Here is a 16,683-nt window from a genome sequence, read left to right as displayed (position 1 = left end):
GGATTGCACCCAAGGCACCTATTACTATTGCTACCTTTGCTTTCTTTTGCCACAGTTGTTCTATTTCTGTTTGTAGGTCTTTTATATATTGTTATCTTCTCCAGTTTCCTTTTCTTCTCTTCTCCTGCCTCAAGGTACTGCCACATCCACTCTCCAGACTTGTTTGTGTTTCTTATTGACAATTGTTAAATTTGGTGTTTTATTATTTTTCAAGCTGTTTTTGCAGATAAGCAACTGCTCTCCATTTATTAAAAGTATCAAAGACCAAAATATATAGGATTTTTTTGTTTTGTTTTATGGGCAATATGAGATTTTTGACAAAAAATGTTGCAATAATCGAATTGGGACGTGACTAACTCTGCTTCAATATATATTACATAAGAAGAATCATAGAATTGCAGAATTGGAAGTTCTTGAGATCATCTGTTCTAACTTCTGTTTAATGCAAAATTTGCTAAAGCATTTAGCTGGCTACCAGGATCTTCTCTGAGGGCCTGCAGTGAAGAGGAATATAACATTTCAAGGCAATCTCTCCCCTCCCTCCCTCCCTCCCTCCCTCCCTACACACACACCTCTGTTTAAGATTGTCTCTCTCTGTGTGTTATTTAATCAGAAAATCTTTCTGTCACCATTATTTATAGCCAATCTAAAAAAAACCCTATGATCATAACATATATTTAAGCATTGCTCAGTACATAGTCCTACAACAGAGAAAAATCCAACTATATAATCAAAATATTTTAAAACTGCATTAAATCCTTCATCTTGTCATCTAGTGTTTATAAAAATGACAGCACAATTATCAAATCATGAATAAAATACACAAGAATAATTTCTAGTGGGAAAACTGGGAGGTTTCAACTTTGCAAAGGAAATGCACTCTCCTCCCCGGCTTCTCTTACAGATAATTTCAATTTAATATTAAATTTACATGTACTTCATCCAGTGTTTTTTGAACTTCTGTGTTTTCAAAATTAAATGTGGAAACACACTCTACTCTCTTACAAGTTTTAGAGTGCGTTATTGCGTGGGAGCCCACAGTTTAAATGAGAGGAAGCATTCTGATCTGAAGGTGGGTCATTCTGCTCCTTCTCTCGAGCCAACAATAATTTGTAATGAAGTATCTACTCATCTCTAATATTAACAATACTTCAATTATTCTTGCAGAGGTACCATAGGCAAATTCTACTGAAAGAGATTAAAATAAAAAAATACTTGGAGATTTTAATTCAGTGAGTTAATCCATATTATCCACACCAACAATACTGAGAATTTTAACCTACATGAATGTGTATGAAAAACTGAAAGAAAATCAGCAGTCTATTGAAGAATTAACTCCATATTTTATATTCTCAAAAATAACTAGGGTGGAAACTGTGGGGCAAATTAATGTCATGATACATGAGATATTATTTCCCTTTATTCAGCATTTCCCTTTGTTTGTTATTATAATTCTTGTTTGTTTTTTTGCAAATTGTTCTCTGCCTGCCTTCTGGTTTTGATGTACCATATGTTCAAATTCTGTATTTAGAGAAACAAACCCATGGAGTGTTCTCATGAAAATATCAAATGCTGCGTGGAATTATAGACCCGAGAAAGCCTCAACCACTGCTATTTGCCTTTTTCATGAAATATTATTAGCTTTGAATTTTGGAAAGAAATAAAAGCCAAGGACACCATCTGGTGCCTTTTAAAAGTGACAAAATAGGAAAATAATAGAGCCCTTGTGCAAAACACTGGTTTGCATTGCTTTAAGCTCAGGAATTTGGAGCAGTTACTATGTATGACCTTGTTGTGAAAGCACATTCACAACCTTTGCAGCTGAACATTTATGCTGATAGTGACTGATTCATTGGAAGCTAATTGTTTCATAAGGTACTGTGGAATTCCTAGCTTTACCAGGTACATGAAATATCTTCTTTGGTAGTACTTTCTTGTTTGTCTATTTATTATTTGTTTGATTTATAACTACCTTTCTTCTAGAAACCCAAGGGCCTTCTCCGTTGTGGTATTCTTGTTCAAAACTCTACTCGCTTACTACTTTTGTAAGCTGTGTTTCATGCAACTATTCACTTTTCACCAGTCTGTACAATTTAGTCTTTTGTTGTCATTACTATTCTATTTCTTTTTAATTTCATGAATTCATGTAGTTTCATGTCATTTAATCTGTTGTATACCCCAACCTGGGGAATATTTCATTAACTGTTGGTAATTACAATGGTAGTTGGGACTGGAATTTACATCACTATGTGATGCTTCGGTACATTACATGACCACATCACTTAATGACAACAATCCTGGCAGTCCCATTGTGGTTAAGAGGGGATTGTGGGTTAAATGATGTTGGGGCAGCTGTCTTGTACTAGATCCCTGCTTTGTGGGGACCCGCAAGGCTTTCTTTTTTTCCACTCTCCTTTTTAACATATGAATGTAGGTGCTGGCAGAGGTTAACATCAGCATAGCCATGGTATCATTACTATGTTGATGATACCCAGCAGTAGATCTTGCTATTCCTGGCCACCCAGATGAAGCTGTCAAGATTCTTTTCTAGTGTCTGGAGGCTGTGGGGATCTGAATGGGGAAGAACAGGCTGTTCTGTACCAGCCTACTACCAGCCTTGCAGAAAAGGCAGGGACAACCCCTTTACAAACGGCAAGAGGCTGGAACTAAGCCTGCCAAATTTATTAACATAAAACAGAGCAAAACAAGACACGAACCATGAAACAGGAGCTATTCAAACGGTTGCCTTCAGCAAACCAGCCCTCCCATGCATTCCCCTTTTAAACAGTTCAGGGCGTGGCTTCTCTCTGCCTCCTTCCGAGGTGCCCCATTGCCTTCCTCTGTTTACTCATGATTGACTGCCTCCTGCGTCGGGTGTCCTTGAACAGGGCCAGCTGTGGGTCATCTTCATCCACGCTGTTAGGCTCACAGCTGGGTCTGTGTCGTAACCAGATGGGAGGGGCCTGGCTGAGGGCTCTGCGGAGCCTCAAGGCCATCATCAGCAAGCTCTCCAACACCCTCAGCAAGCTCTCCAACACCCCCCTCCTCCTCTGAATCGTCCGACCCAACTGCCGAACCCACAGGCTGACTCTGAATCACAACACAGGCTTTGGCTCAACTTTTGCTGGATTGAGTGGCTACTTGATTTGGTCCATGGGTTCTGGAACTAGAGATTCTACCATTGACCGGTTCTGAGTAGAGCTGCACTGCCCAGTTCAGATTCAGTGCACAGGTTGGGGATCCTCCTGGATTCACAGATTCTGCTGGAAGAGCCAGCGGCAGCTATGGCTAGGGGGAATGGCAGAGAAGCACTTGTCACAATCACTCATGCCTTAGTCACCTCCCAATTTGATTATTGCAACATGCTCTACTTGGGAAATACCCCTGTAGATCATCTGGAAGATTTAACTGGTCTAGAACACAGTACTATGAATAGTTATGGGCATTCCTCATCATGCCTTTTTATCCCAGTTCTACCCCTTTAGCAGAACTGGCTCCCAATAGGCTTCTACTATAACTCAAAATACTGGCAATCCCCCTTAAAGCCCTACATGGAATAAGACTGGATTATTTGTGGGGCCACCTGCTTCCAAGGGTATCAGGTTATCCCTCACTCAACGAAGAATAATACTTCAGGTTGTCTCCCTGAAACAATTACATTTAATCACTGAAACAATTACACTTTGTAAGATCTTATAGGCGTGCCTTCTTGGTGGTGGCCCCTTTTTTAATGATCTGCTCCAAAATATACAGTAGATCTCAAATCTTGTGGACCTTTAGAAAGGGAGTCAAGATTGGTCCTGTTCTCAAACTTTGCAGGTCAAATTGAGTGGAATTTCAACTGGATAGATAGAACAATATGTTAGTCTAGATGTCAATTTACTGTTATGAGTCTTAATGCATTGTATAGTTTTTGTTTATTTATATCTCACCTTTATTACTTTTAGAAATAAATCAAGGCGATGAAAATATCCAAAATACCTTCCTCCTCCTATTATCCCCACAATAACAACTCATCCCGAGTTTTCCTTATATTTCTTACGTTGCATTTGCTATAGATGTTTTTTTTTTCTTGTACGCCACCCAGAGTCATAGTTTGAGTTGGACAGCCATATAAATATTATAAATAGAATAATAAATAAGTTGATTGATGTATAAAGGCGTGAAGTAATAATATATTAACCAGTCAGTCTGGTGATGCTTTCAAGACCCAACTTAATGAACAGATATTAGGTGCTACTAATAATTGAAAAGCCCATTTTGTCTGACCTGCTCAGGATTTGTTTTGAATTGATATTCAGGGACATCTTTAGATATATAAACAAAAAATAGCCAAATTCCATAAAATGCTTAAAAATCTGGGATTTTTATCTGGGCTTTCTATCCTTTTATATATACCCATTTGATGTGAACAAAAACAACTTGGCTAGACTTTTCTCCATTACAAGGCCAGAATAGTAATGTCAGTTTCTCACATATTCATAATGTCTTAATTTCCCACTATATTTTATATTGAGATTACAAGAAAAAAAAGAACTCAGATTGAGGATTTTCTCATTATAATTTCTTCATAGTTTTTCTCTGTGTATGAAAGATACACCCATACACCCACATACACATATACACCTACATTTTTCAGAGAAAGAAAGTAAATGATGGGGATTTTCTCCAGCACATCATGACTGTTCATGACTCTGTGCTGCACCTTCCTTGCTGCTGAAACAATGGTGTGTCTGCCAAGGTGAATGTGTGAGGAAAAAAATTAGTAATCTATTACTATTTGCCAGTCTGATACACTGAAGCATTCAAATAGCTTTAAAGGAAATATAAACTTGAACAGATATGTCTTCCATTAAAATACTCCGCATTTTAATCTTGTTCTCCTCTATAACCAACATCTTGACTAAAGAGAAAAAGAGAACTGTAATTGCCAGGAAGGAAGGAAGTTCAGATCTTCGCATACTCTTTGAGAATCATCTGGAGTTTCTGTCCAAGTAGAATATTGCCCTTCACCTTCACTTTCCCAGTCAGAAAAGCCTTCTGGGGCTTTATCTTGCCCAAAGCAAGCTCCATGAAATCATGTTCAGAGAGAACAAAAACTGTGTTGGCAGGCTCGTGAGATGCTCCGGGATAGAGCTGACCAGAACCAGACTTCAAATCCAGGGTCCACTGAGCCACAATCTTTCCTCCATTCATGATGTCCCACTGAAAGACAGCATTCGCTTTTTTCACAAGTTGATTGCCAACACCTTTGATGCGGCGCCCAATTTCCTCAAAAATAAAATCGCTCTGAAGCCCAGGGCCTTTTGCTGAAGCATTTCTAGGTGCCATCAGAGGTTCATACGAATCTGAAACAGCAGTTTGTTGTTTGTTGATTTCCATTTGAATTATTTCTCTCCACATCTTCCTTTTACAAATGTTTGGAGAATGAGCAATTGTTATCTCACTTTGTATATAAGAGCTAGGGTGTTACCATTACCTCTTTTCACAAACAGTATTTACATTTCAGTAATAAAATGAAGCAGGAATCATTGTTGGGTGGACACATTGTGCAATCAGATATGACAGCCAGTCAGCATTAAGGTTTCTTTGATTTGTATGCTGTAATCTCATTGGTGGATATACTTTATTGTGACAGGCAAGATTTCTTATAGTTAAAAGGTATGGCGTGTGTGTGTGTGTGTGTGTGTGTACACAATGTGTATATAGACTGTGTGCCTACAATTGGGTTTTTTAATGAAGAAATTTTTGTCATACATTTTGTCTACATTATAAAATTTGACTTTTCTTGAAGAATTTCAATTATATGAAGCCTGTGGTTTGCCAAATAGTATTTACGTAGATACAAAAAATGTATAGCTCTTTAACTAAGGAATGGATTCAAGTTATGCATTCCTTGTTGATTTTTTAAAAAATATCCTCATATTTTAAGAATGAAAAAAGGAAACGTGTTTTGGGATGGTCTAAATTTAGTAATATGATTAAGGTTTGAAGTGATTTCATATTGATATTATTTAACTTATCAATAAATGTAAGTATAAATCCAGATGGCTCTGGGAGGCAAACAGAAATAAAAATGGGAAAGGCAAAAGCCAATCAAGAAAAGGAATGTTAAACTCAGAGAAAAACCCTCACATTTTTCTAGCAATCATATTTTCAAAGAGTCAAAAAGCCTGAGAAAAACAGGCAGATCCTAAAGGTTCATCGAAAGGAGAACAGGGTGGAGATGCCTTGGATTCTAGGGGATGTCATCCCAGAAGGCAGACACTACAGAGGAGACCTGCTTCCTGGATCCATCAGATGACATGTATAGGACCCAGAACATGCCAATTCTGAGCGCATCGGATGGGCAGAAACCATGGGGGCAGACGATCCCTCAAATAATCAGCATGCAAGGCTTTACAGGTGATAATTAACACTTTAAATTGTACCCCAAGCTTATTGGTAACCAATGCAGCTTGTAGAGTTTATTATATGGGCATACTAAGCCTTGGCCATTACTGGGCATATCAGAATCAGCTGCATTTTTTGAGTGACCTTCAAGGCAGCCCCATATTGCAATGGTCCACAAATGAAGTGACCAAGCATGAATGACTGCAGAGGTCCAGTTCAGGAACAGTTCAACTTGTGCACAACACAAATCTGTGCAAATGCTGTCCTGGCTACATCTTCCTCTTTTCTCTTTGAGGGACACCTTAATGCCTAGGACGACCCTCAGAAAGCACACCAATCTCAAATGAGGAAATGCAATATTGTCTAGAACAGGGCTTTTCGACCAGTGGTACGGGTACCACCTGTGGTACATTGGCATCTGGCAGGTGGTACGTGACCATCCTAGAAAAGTGGTAGCGGAGGAGGGGAATGAGCTGAACCGGTGGCAGCACTGCACAAGCCTGAGCAAGAGATGGCTGGAGCTGCAGGGCTGTCAGGGCTCAGCGGAAGCGCCAGGCTCCAGCTGGTGCTTCTAAGCCCAGAAGAAGCGCCAATCAGCTGGAATGTTGCAGCATCTCAAGGGTCTTGTGATTTACATTCAGATGCTTGGCAACTGATTCATATTTATGACAGTCACAGTGTCCCAGGGTCATGTGAAGTCACCAAAACCTGCTGCAACCACCCAGCAGACAGGGCAGGGGAATAAAAACCAAACACCATACCACCCCACCCCCGACCCCCACTGACAATCCTCAACAGAAATGCTCAGGGCGGCTTACAATCTAAGCACAAATCAAATGTGCTTAGCAATAGCCTTCATTCTATGTATATGCCTGTTTATTAGGGCTTTTCCCCCCACCCCAAGCGGCATTATTACAAAGTCAGCTTATTGCCCCCAACAATCTGGGTCCTCATTTTACCTACCTCGGAAGGATGGAAGGCTGTCAACCTTGAGCCTGGTGGGATGCGAACCTGCAATAATTGCAGGCAGCTGGTGTTACTTAAGGAGGCATTAGCCCACTGTTCCACCAAGGCAGTGTAAGGCTATGAAAACCTTACAAATAAAATTCAGTGATTCTTGCTTAAAACTTGCAAGCTATATTAATAGGGAAGCAAGGAGCCAACAAGGAGTGTATGGGAGATGGGAAATAAACCTTTGAAACAAAATACCAATTTAAGAAGTGATGTACTGCAGCTGCAGAAAAAAGACCACACTTGGAGTGGATAGATCTGGTTATTTCTGTGTTTCACCACTATGTATCTTTCATAAGCCTACAATTTCCATGCATCAAAAGATCTGTATGGAATATATATTTAAATAATATTTTAAACATTTTATTTTATTTTATTTATTTATTTTAATTCCATTTATATCCCGCCCTTCTCCGAAGACTCAGGGCAGCTTACAAGCTTAGCAGTAGCCTTCATTCTATGTATATGCCTGCTTATTAGGGCTTTCATACACCCCCCAAGCGGCATTATTACAAAGTCAGCTTAATTGCCCCCAACAATCTGGGTCCTCATTTTACCTACCTCGGAAGGATGGAAGGCTGAGTCAACCTTGAGCCTCTTGGGATGCGAACCTGCACTAATTGCAGGCAGCTGGTGTTACTTAAGGAGGCATTAGCCCACTGCTCCACCAAGGAGATAATTTATCAGCAGAGGTATATTTTGAAATATGTTCCTTATCTTGAAATACAAGTTGTTAAGTGCATCTTGAGGCAAAAGATTTTGAGGCAAAAGTTATTTGCAAAAGATTCAGCTCAGTTTGGGTTACATCTGAATTCACAATGGCAGGATTTTGGAAATTCTCCTAGTCTGTACCTCTTTCAAAGAATTGAATGCATACGTAAGAGCAAATGATGTGAAAATAGCAGCTTCATATCTTTAATGGCAAGGGGCTAATTTTGTGAACTCTGGGCCAATCCAAAGATAATTTAAAGATAAAATGTACTGTAAAACTTTTCAATAAAAAAAAGATAATTTAACAGACAATAGTTATCTTCCAAATCTTCAGCAGTTTTACTAATTCTGGATCATTGACAAGAAGATCTATACTACACACATATGTTTATATGTACACATTTAAAAATAATATCCAGGCTATGAAGTATTAAGAGATACTTCAAATTAATATAAAATTCAAGTTTTCATACTGTTCTTTATTCAAATGTATAACTCAGGGGTCCCCAACTCCCGGGCCACAGACCGGTACCGGTCCATAGCCCACTAGGAACAGGGCCACACAGCTGGAGGTAAGCAGTAGGCAAGCGAGTGAAACCAAAACCATTCCCCTCCCAGTCCGTGGAAAAATTGTCTTCCACGAAACCGTCCCTGGTGCCAAAAAGTTGGGGACTATTGCTGGAGCTAACCAGTATGAAAGCTCAAGGAATATTTATATTGCAATATGTATGATTTACATACATTGGGTCAAACAATACCCTGCCATCATATGATCAATATGATTAAACAGTGACACTATCAGATTACAATGGTATCTTAAACAACTGCTCTTTCCTAGGATACAGATAACCATGAATCACAGTATGAAATAGTATAAAATCAAAAGATACATCATTTGAAACGATAGCAAATTCTACATCTAACAAAGACTATAGTAAGAAAACAAATTTGCTAGCCCTGATTTATAAAAAAATATGATGATTTCCAACTTTTCAATATATCAGGGTAGTTGCTAAAGGTGTGTTGCCTCTACTGTTTCACTTAGGGGCACGGGTATAAGATCTGACTGCCTTTATTAGCTCTGCAAAAATGTCACCATATTAAGAGAAGTATCACTGACTCTCAAGGCCACAGTATTTATGTTGTAATCAAAAAGCCCTTTCCCAAGAGAAACAGCACCTTGCAGAAAAAAATGGCAGCTCTCCTTTGCTCCAATTCTGCTCCTACTGGAGCTTTCTTTCCCATAAAGGTAAAGGTAAAGGTTCCCCCGCACATGCGTGCTAGTCGTTTCCGACTCTAGGGGCCGGTGCTCATCTCCGTTTCAAAGCCGAAGAGCCAGCGCTTGTCCGAGGACGTCTCCGTGGTCATGTGGCCAGCATGACTAGATGCCAAAGGCGCACGGAACGCTGTTACCTTCCCACCGTAGTGGTCCCTATTTTTCTACTTGCATTTTTATGTGCTTTCGAACTGCTAGGTTGGCAGAAGCTGGGACGAGTAACAGGCGCTCACTCTGTTACGCGGCACTTGGGATTCGACCCGCCAAACTGCCGACCTTCTGATCGACAAGCCCAGCGTCCTAACCCACTGACCGGGTAAAAAGTGCAGGACTGGTGTTTGAATGGCATATTTTACCGTGCTGCCACTCTGGTCACCAGCAGCCAGTGAACACAAGAGATGGAAAAGACCTAAGGAAAGCGAGAACTGCCTCAGAGATATTTAAAAGAAAAGAAGGATTTCATTAAACTTTCCTAATAAGACAATTTTGATATCTAACACTAACACACATTGAATGTCTTTTTTTTAAAAAAAAAAAACAGGCTTACCAAATAGAAAAATTGTTCAGGTGCTGTACTTTATTAATAAAGTTCTTCCCTTTGAAAAAATTTAACAGACATATATAAACACACACAGTTCACAGCTTAAATAACTGGTAAATTAATCTAACTTGAATTCAGGTTTCTTTGTTTTTCACAGGTTGTACAGCCAGAGACACACTCAACACACAAACAATGCATTTGATACTTTGTTCTAAAAAGATATATTAGATGGACCAAAAAATAGAAGCATGCTCCTACAAAAAAAAAAAAGTAAGAGAAAAATTATTTTAATGAAATGGATCATAAGATTCATTACATTTACGCTGCTACGGCTTGCGTAACAAATTTTCCTCCTCAGTAACGGAGGCCTCCACTGATGCGATGAGGGCTAATGCAGCACTGTTCCTTCAGGCAGAGCCAAGGAAGCACAAATTTTCTTGTGCCCAGAGAAGGAGCTACTGCTTGTGACTATCCCTCACTTCAGCGTTTGGAAGGTAGAAGATGCAGGAGACGCTCTCCTACACAATACGGGCCTTCTCATATTTGTCTGGCAGTGTGGAAAGGAAGCACAGGAAAAATGTCAGAAAGAGCTGTGTGCAGATCCACCCACAGGACTGATTTCTAAAACAATTAACTGTGGTAAGAGTTGTCCCACTACACTAGCAATATTTAGAGTATGAAAAACATCGACACATTTCAGCTGGAAAAGGATTCTGTCAGGATTTAACCCATCCTTTACTGAGGGGGGGGGACATTTCATTTCAAGTACTGAGTTGAACTTTTGAGAGACGTTCTAAGCAGCATACAGCTCAAAATACAAATGATTGGGCTACCCTCTGTCCTCTTCATCAGCTTGGGAAATACAAAACAGCCTGGGGATTCCTCTGGGGAGTCAGATTGTTTGGGGGCGGGGGGCCACGCAAGATGGAGGACACCTGCACTTCTGTTCTGCTCCTCCAGCTTTTGACAGATTGATCATGCCCACTGGAAGAGCAGAGGGAGGGAACTGTTGTCAGGATGAGACCATTTATGCCAAGAATCATATCCACTGGTAAAATAATGTGGGTATTTCACATTTATATGAAACCTAACTATATGGTAGGGACAGTTATATAATTTCTGCAGTGAACGTATGGCAAATAAGAAATGAGCCAAATAGAAACTTGCTTTAAAACCTATTAACAGTGGACATTGATAACATTCTTTTCGTTGTTTGTAATACAGCATGATGGAGATCCTTACTTCTGATTCAAATTCTCCTTCTGGATCAAATAATTTTTCACCTAGAAATTTAGCATCCTCACCTCATGAGCACAGAAGGTCACCAGTAGTGTTTTATGAGCTTTCCTGTTAAAAAGAAAGGGAAGAAAGAAAACAAATCATAATGTGATACAGGGAAAAAAAACAACACCCTTCCATTCTCCAAATACATGTTAAGTTGCCACTGGCTTTAACTCTCAATTTAATCATAAAAAAGGAGACAATTTGATTCTGACTAGCGTTTTAAACATCTGTTCAAATTTTCAAAATAATCTTCCTATATGTCATCATGAGCCATTTGCCTGGCATTTTTCAAAATAAATAGCTGAGGCAGTTTTTTCTGGAAAATCCTTCCACTCAATAGCTACAAGTACATTTCTTAAACACTGTCCTGAACATCAGGCAAGTGATTCACTGGATTTATGTAGTTAATGCTGCCCAGGAAATCTCTGTGGCTACACTCCCATTACTCAGGGATGTAATTTCCAAATATGATGCTACAATATGGGTATACAGTATCTAAGTGAGATGGATGTTGCTACTGCCAATTTTATTTATTTATTTATTTATTTATTTATTTGTTTTTATAAACCGCCCTTCTCCCGAGGGACTCGGGGCGGTGTACAGAATAAGGTAGGTATACAGAATGAACAATAGTGAAAAAAACAATAGTAAAAAACAAACTGGGACCCCAATTTTAGCGGCGAAAGAGATAAAGAAATAATTGTATAGTTTTCTTATGCCCCGGTGGCATGAAATTGTGGATCTTTTCAACATGGAGACTTCATTTTTCAAAGTATATTCTAGCCCCAGAGCAAGTGCCCATGTTTTGGGAACTACGTCTGCTGGAGAGCAACCCGCCCAGTCGGGAGGAGGCCTCAAGCAGGGAATTACTTTGGACTTGTTACGTAAAGACAAGAGGGCAAGGTCTGACCTGCCTGAATGTCTTTCAGCCTTATCTAGTCTTTCCCAGGCAAAAGCTGGAATAAGCATAGAACAATAAAGTAAATAGGTTGAACTCTACACATGAGGTCTGGTTGTGCATCAGCTTGACAATACACCGTCTGTTCTTTTATCCATGGAATTAACTATATACAAATGAAACCCCTACATACAGCATATCTTTCTGATATGGTATTAGCCCACAGGTGGTCTTCAGTTAACAACAGGAATTGGGACAGGGATTTCTATAACTAGCTGATGCACTCATAAAGTGTGATGTGTGACATCGTTTAATGACAGCAATCCTGGCTCCCGCTGTTAATAATAATAATAATAATAATAATAATAATAATAATAATAATAATAATAATAATAACAACAACAACAACAACAACAACAACTATTATTATTATTATTATTATTATTATTATTATTATTATTATTATTATTATTATTATTATTATTATTATTATTATTATATTTATATACCGCCCTTCTCCCGAAGGACTCAGGGCGGTGAACAGGGCAAGCATAAAAAATACAGAGTTACAAAAGTTAAAAAAGGATTAAATATATGCCCACTAAAAACAGTAAATACAAATATTAAAATAACAATAAGCAAGTCCCAGGTGGATTGCAAGCAGGACAGCAGACAGGTAAGGCATACTGCAACATGTGGGTCAAGCACAGCAGGTCCAAGGCGGGGGGGAGGGAAGGGTGTGTGTGTGTGTGTGTGTGTGTGTGTGTGTGAGGCCTCCAAGCGCAGGTTGAGCGAGGCTGCGCCAGAGGGTGACTGCTGCTAGGTGAGAAAGGATGCGAGTGACTTACCACATTAACTTGTGAGCCTCCCTGCCAACATCCCCATTGATTTTGCTTGATGAAAGCCAGCAGGGAGAGTCAACAAATGGTTTTCTGACTGCAGGATGCTGCAACCATTTAAGTGAGACCCGGTTGCCAAATGCCCAGATTACAATCACGTGATTGCAGGTGCTGGGGCAGCCAGAATTCTGAGGACTGGTAGTTAACTGCCACTCATCAGCACCATAGTAACTCACATCAGTTGTTGAATGAGTGGTTGTTAAATGAGGACTAAACATAGTTCATCATTTTATTCCCTACCAATATCCCTCATACTGTAATATACAACAGAAGAAGATGCTGCATAACAGAGAAAAAAAACCTCAACCACCCTTGATTGAGTTGTTGATGTTGTCTTTAAAAGGATGATACAAGACAATGGAATGTTAAGAACAATATCCTTGTTCTTGTGATATTGTCTGCCGCATATTTATTGCTGTTTTTAATCTAGATTGTTTATTTTTTTGTTTTCCTTTTATGTCGTGAGTTGCCCAGTTGATTGAAATTGGGCAGTGTTTAACTTGAAATAATACAGGAAAAGTATGTCTGATTATAAAAAAAAGCAATAAATCAAGGTAATCTGCAAAGGGACATGATGTTTTCTGATAATGCAAAGACAGGACAAAAAAAATATAGTACTTACATTCAGACATGATCAAACACGCATTTTGTCAAGAATGCAAAGAAGAATGGAAAGAGGACAGGGAGGATAAAAATGGGAGCAGGGGGTTTGGGAATAAAAGCTGATGGACCCAGATAAATTCCAGATGGCGCTTGGACCGATTCCCACCTCCCTCTCCCACAACCTGGTCGAGTCCTTAGTTAATGCCTGGCAACAGGCTGCTTCGGAGGCTCTCGACCACGTTGTCCCTTTGCGGCCTCTGACCCGGCGCAAGTCCCGACGCGCTCCTTGGTTCTCCAAGGACCTGCGGGAGATGAAACGCCAGAGAAGGGGCCTAGAGAGCATTTGGAGAACCAGTCGGTCTGAGTCTGACCGAACACAGTTAAGATCCTTTTCTAGATTTTATCTTGTGGCAATGAGGGTGGCAAAGCGCGCCTACTTCACCACCCTCATTGCGTCCGCAGATAACCGCCCGGCCACCCTATTTAGAGTGGCCCGCTCCCTTTTAAATCAACAGACGGGAGAGGACCCCCTACATGGACGGGCTGAGGAATTTAGTAAATATCTGGTGGACAAAATTGCTCAGATTCGGGCTGGTCTGGACTCTGACTGGGCAGTATCTGACGAGAGGAAAACGATGAATTTGGCCGAGAACATTTGGGAAGAGTTCGATCCTGTGACTCCGGATGAAGTGGACAAGATCATGGGGAAACTAAGTGCCGCCACATGTTTATTGGACCCGTGTCCCTCCTGGCTAGTCTATGCATCTCGGGAGGTTACACGAGGCTGGCTCCTAGCAGTTATCAATGCCTCACTGAGTGAGGGGTACTTCCCTGCCGCCTTGAAAGAGGCGGTGGTAAGGCCCCTCCTCAAGAAACCGGCATTGGACCCAGCTGTTTTAAACAACTTCCGTCCTGTCTCCAACCTTCGCTTCCTTGCGAAGGTCGTTGAGAGCGTGGTGGCACGACAGCTCCCTTTGAACCTGGAGGAAGCTAAATATCTAGATCCGTACCAATCGGGTTTCAGACCCGGGCATAGCACGGAGACGGCATTGGTCGCACTGGTGAATGATCTCTGGCGGGCCCGAGATAGAGGTTATTCCTCTGTCCTGGTCCTATTAGATCTCTCAGCGGCTTTTGATACCATCGACCACGGTATCTTACTGCGTCGTCTTGAGGGGCTGGGAGTGGGAGGCACCGTTCTGCGGTGGTTCTCCTCCTACCTCTCGGACCGTTCGCAGACGGTGTTGGCAGGAGGGCAGAGGTCAAGCCCTAGGCCTCTTAGCTGTGGAGTGCCTCAGGGATCGGTGCTCTCATCCCTCCTGTTCAACATCTATATGAAGCCGCTGGGAGAGATCATCCGTGGCTTCGGGGTGAAATATCATCAATATGCTGATGATACCCAGCTATTCATCTCCACCCCGAACCAACCCAGTGATGCCCTCGATGTGATGTCCCGTTGCCTGGAAGCGGTACAGACTTGGATGGGAGAAAACAGGCTTCGACTCAACCCGGCCAAGACTGAGTGGCTGTACATACCGTCATCTCATTTAGTCCAAGAGGTTCCATCGTTGACTATAGGAGAAGAGATGTTGCCTCCCATTGATGGAGCACGCAATCTGGGCGTCCTCCTAGATTCACGTCTCAGTTTTGAAGATCATATTGGAGTCGTGGCTAGGGGGGCATTTGCACAGATTCGCCTTATATACCAATTGCGCCCCTTTTTGGACCGAGATGCCCTACGTACAGTCACCCACGCACTCGTTACCTCCCGTATAGATTACTGTAATGCTCTCTACATGGGGCTGCCCTTGAAGACCACCCGGAGGCTTCAGCTGGTGCAGAATGCAGCTGCACGGGTTGTGATGGGAGCACCCCGATACTCCCATATTACACCCCTCCTGCGTGAGCTACATTGGCTACCAGTTGCCCTCCGGGTGAGATTTAAGGTGCTGGTACTTACCTTTAAAGCCCTACATGGCTTAGGCCCGGGATACTTGCAGGACCATCTGCTGCCGGGAACAAATTCCCATCGTCCAGTACGCTCACACAGAGAAGGCCTCCTCAGGGTACCGTCAGCTAGGCAATGTCGGCTGGCGACCCCCAGGGGGAGGGCCTTCTCTGTGGGAGCGCCAGCCCTATGGAATCAGCTCCCCCCTGAGCTTCGGATGGCCCAAAATCTCCAATCCTTTCGCCGCGGCCTCAAAACTCTCCTTTTTCCACCAGGCTGACCTGGACTGACAGGCATTTTAATTAATTATACTTAGAATTTTTAATTTATTTTTAGTTTATAATTTTAATTTATTGCACAGATGTTTTTAATTTTATTTTTATCTTGATTTCTGTACTTATTATATGTTTTGTTGTTAGCCGCCCTGAGTCCTTCGGGAGATAGGGCGGGATATAAATCCCATCAATAAATAAATAAATAAAATAAATAAATAAGCATTGAGGAAGACAACAAAAGAAGACAGATCAACTTTGATGCCTGAATAGCACCCACTGAACTTTATAATGAGTAAATGATTTGTATTATAAAAGTAATCCAGGGTATAGGAATAATGGCAGTAAAAGAAAACCAAGAACATTCAGCATGGATTTGAAAGCAAAGGAAAGCAATAAGTTTGGGAAAAAATTAGCAGGAAGTCTAATCTTCCTAAGATTATACATGTGTATTAATCTTCCTAAGATTCTAGTATTACTGTTCTTAAGACTAATCTTCCTAAGATTCCTAAGCTAAGACTATCTTTTGAACCACGTGCCTTCCTGTGTGAGAGCACAGAATTCTAGAGCTGGAATGGCCCATGGGGTTATGTAGTTCAACCCGCAATGTGTGGAAAACCATTTAACCCATCCATGAGAGAGTACTATCTAAAACAGAGTCATCACACTGCCGGCCTCTGGGCCGGACACATCATGCGGAAGCCACGCCCACCCCAATGCTGGCAATGGTAAAACCGTCACGTGACGTCGCGAGTTTGACATGTCTGATCTAAAATATTCTTTAAAATCTCCAGAGATAGCGCCTACACAATCTTTATAGACTATTCCATTATTGTACAGATCTTGC

At 41.0% G+C, this 16,683-nt stretch overlaps 2 protein-coding genes across 5 annotated transcripts in view; both read right to left on the bottom strand.

The window, feature by feature from the left end:
• Window positions 1-416: 416 nt before the first annotated feature.
• Window positions 417-16,683, bottom strand: part of DTD1 (D-aminoacyl-tRNA deacylase 1) — a 52,218-nt gene continuing 35,951 nt past the window's right edge. Inside the window, exons 6-7 of one of the 4 annotated variants that reach the window (XR_014026121.1) lie at window positions 11,237-11,279; window positions 417-494 (exon numbers count right to left, since the gene is read on the bottom strand). The gene's annotated coding sequence lies outside the window, so the exon portion shown is untranslated. Of the gene's footprint in view, window positions 495-9,948; window positions 11,280-16,683 lie in introns of those variants that run through there. The other 3 variants (XR_014026122.1, XR_014026123.1, XM_081325256.1) reach the window with 3 other exon arrangements.
• Window positions 4,948-5,331, bottom strand: SCP2D1 (SCP2 sterol binding domain containing 1; the record flags this gene model as incomplete). The annotated part of the gene is made up of 1 exon (XM_081325570.1): window positions 4,948-5,331. One exon carries the CDS (start codon window positions 5,329-5,331, stop codon window positions 4,948-4,950), a length of 384 nt encoding a protein of 127 aa, XP_081181696.1.

This window comes from Vipera berus (assembly GCF_964194415.1).
Source record: "Vipera berus genome assembly, chromosome: 3".
NCBI classification, from domain to species: Eukaryota; Metazoa; Chordata; class Lepidosauria; order Squamata; family Viperidae; genus Vipera; species Vipera berus.
The sequence above is the reverse complement of the archived record's forward strand: the minus strand, read 5'-3'. Positions and strand labels throughout refer to the sequence as shown.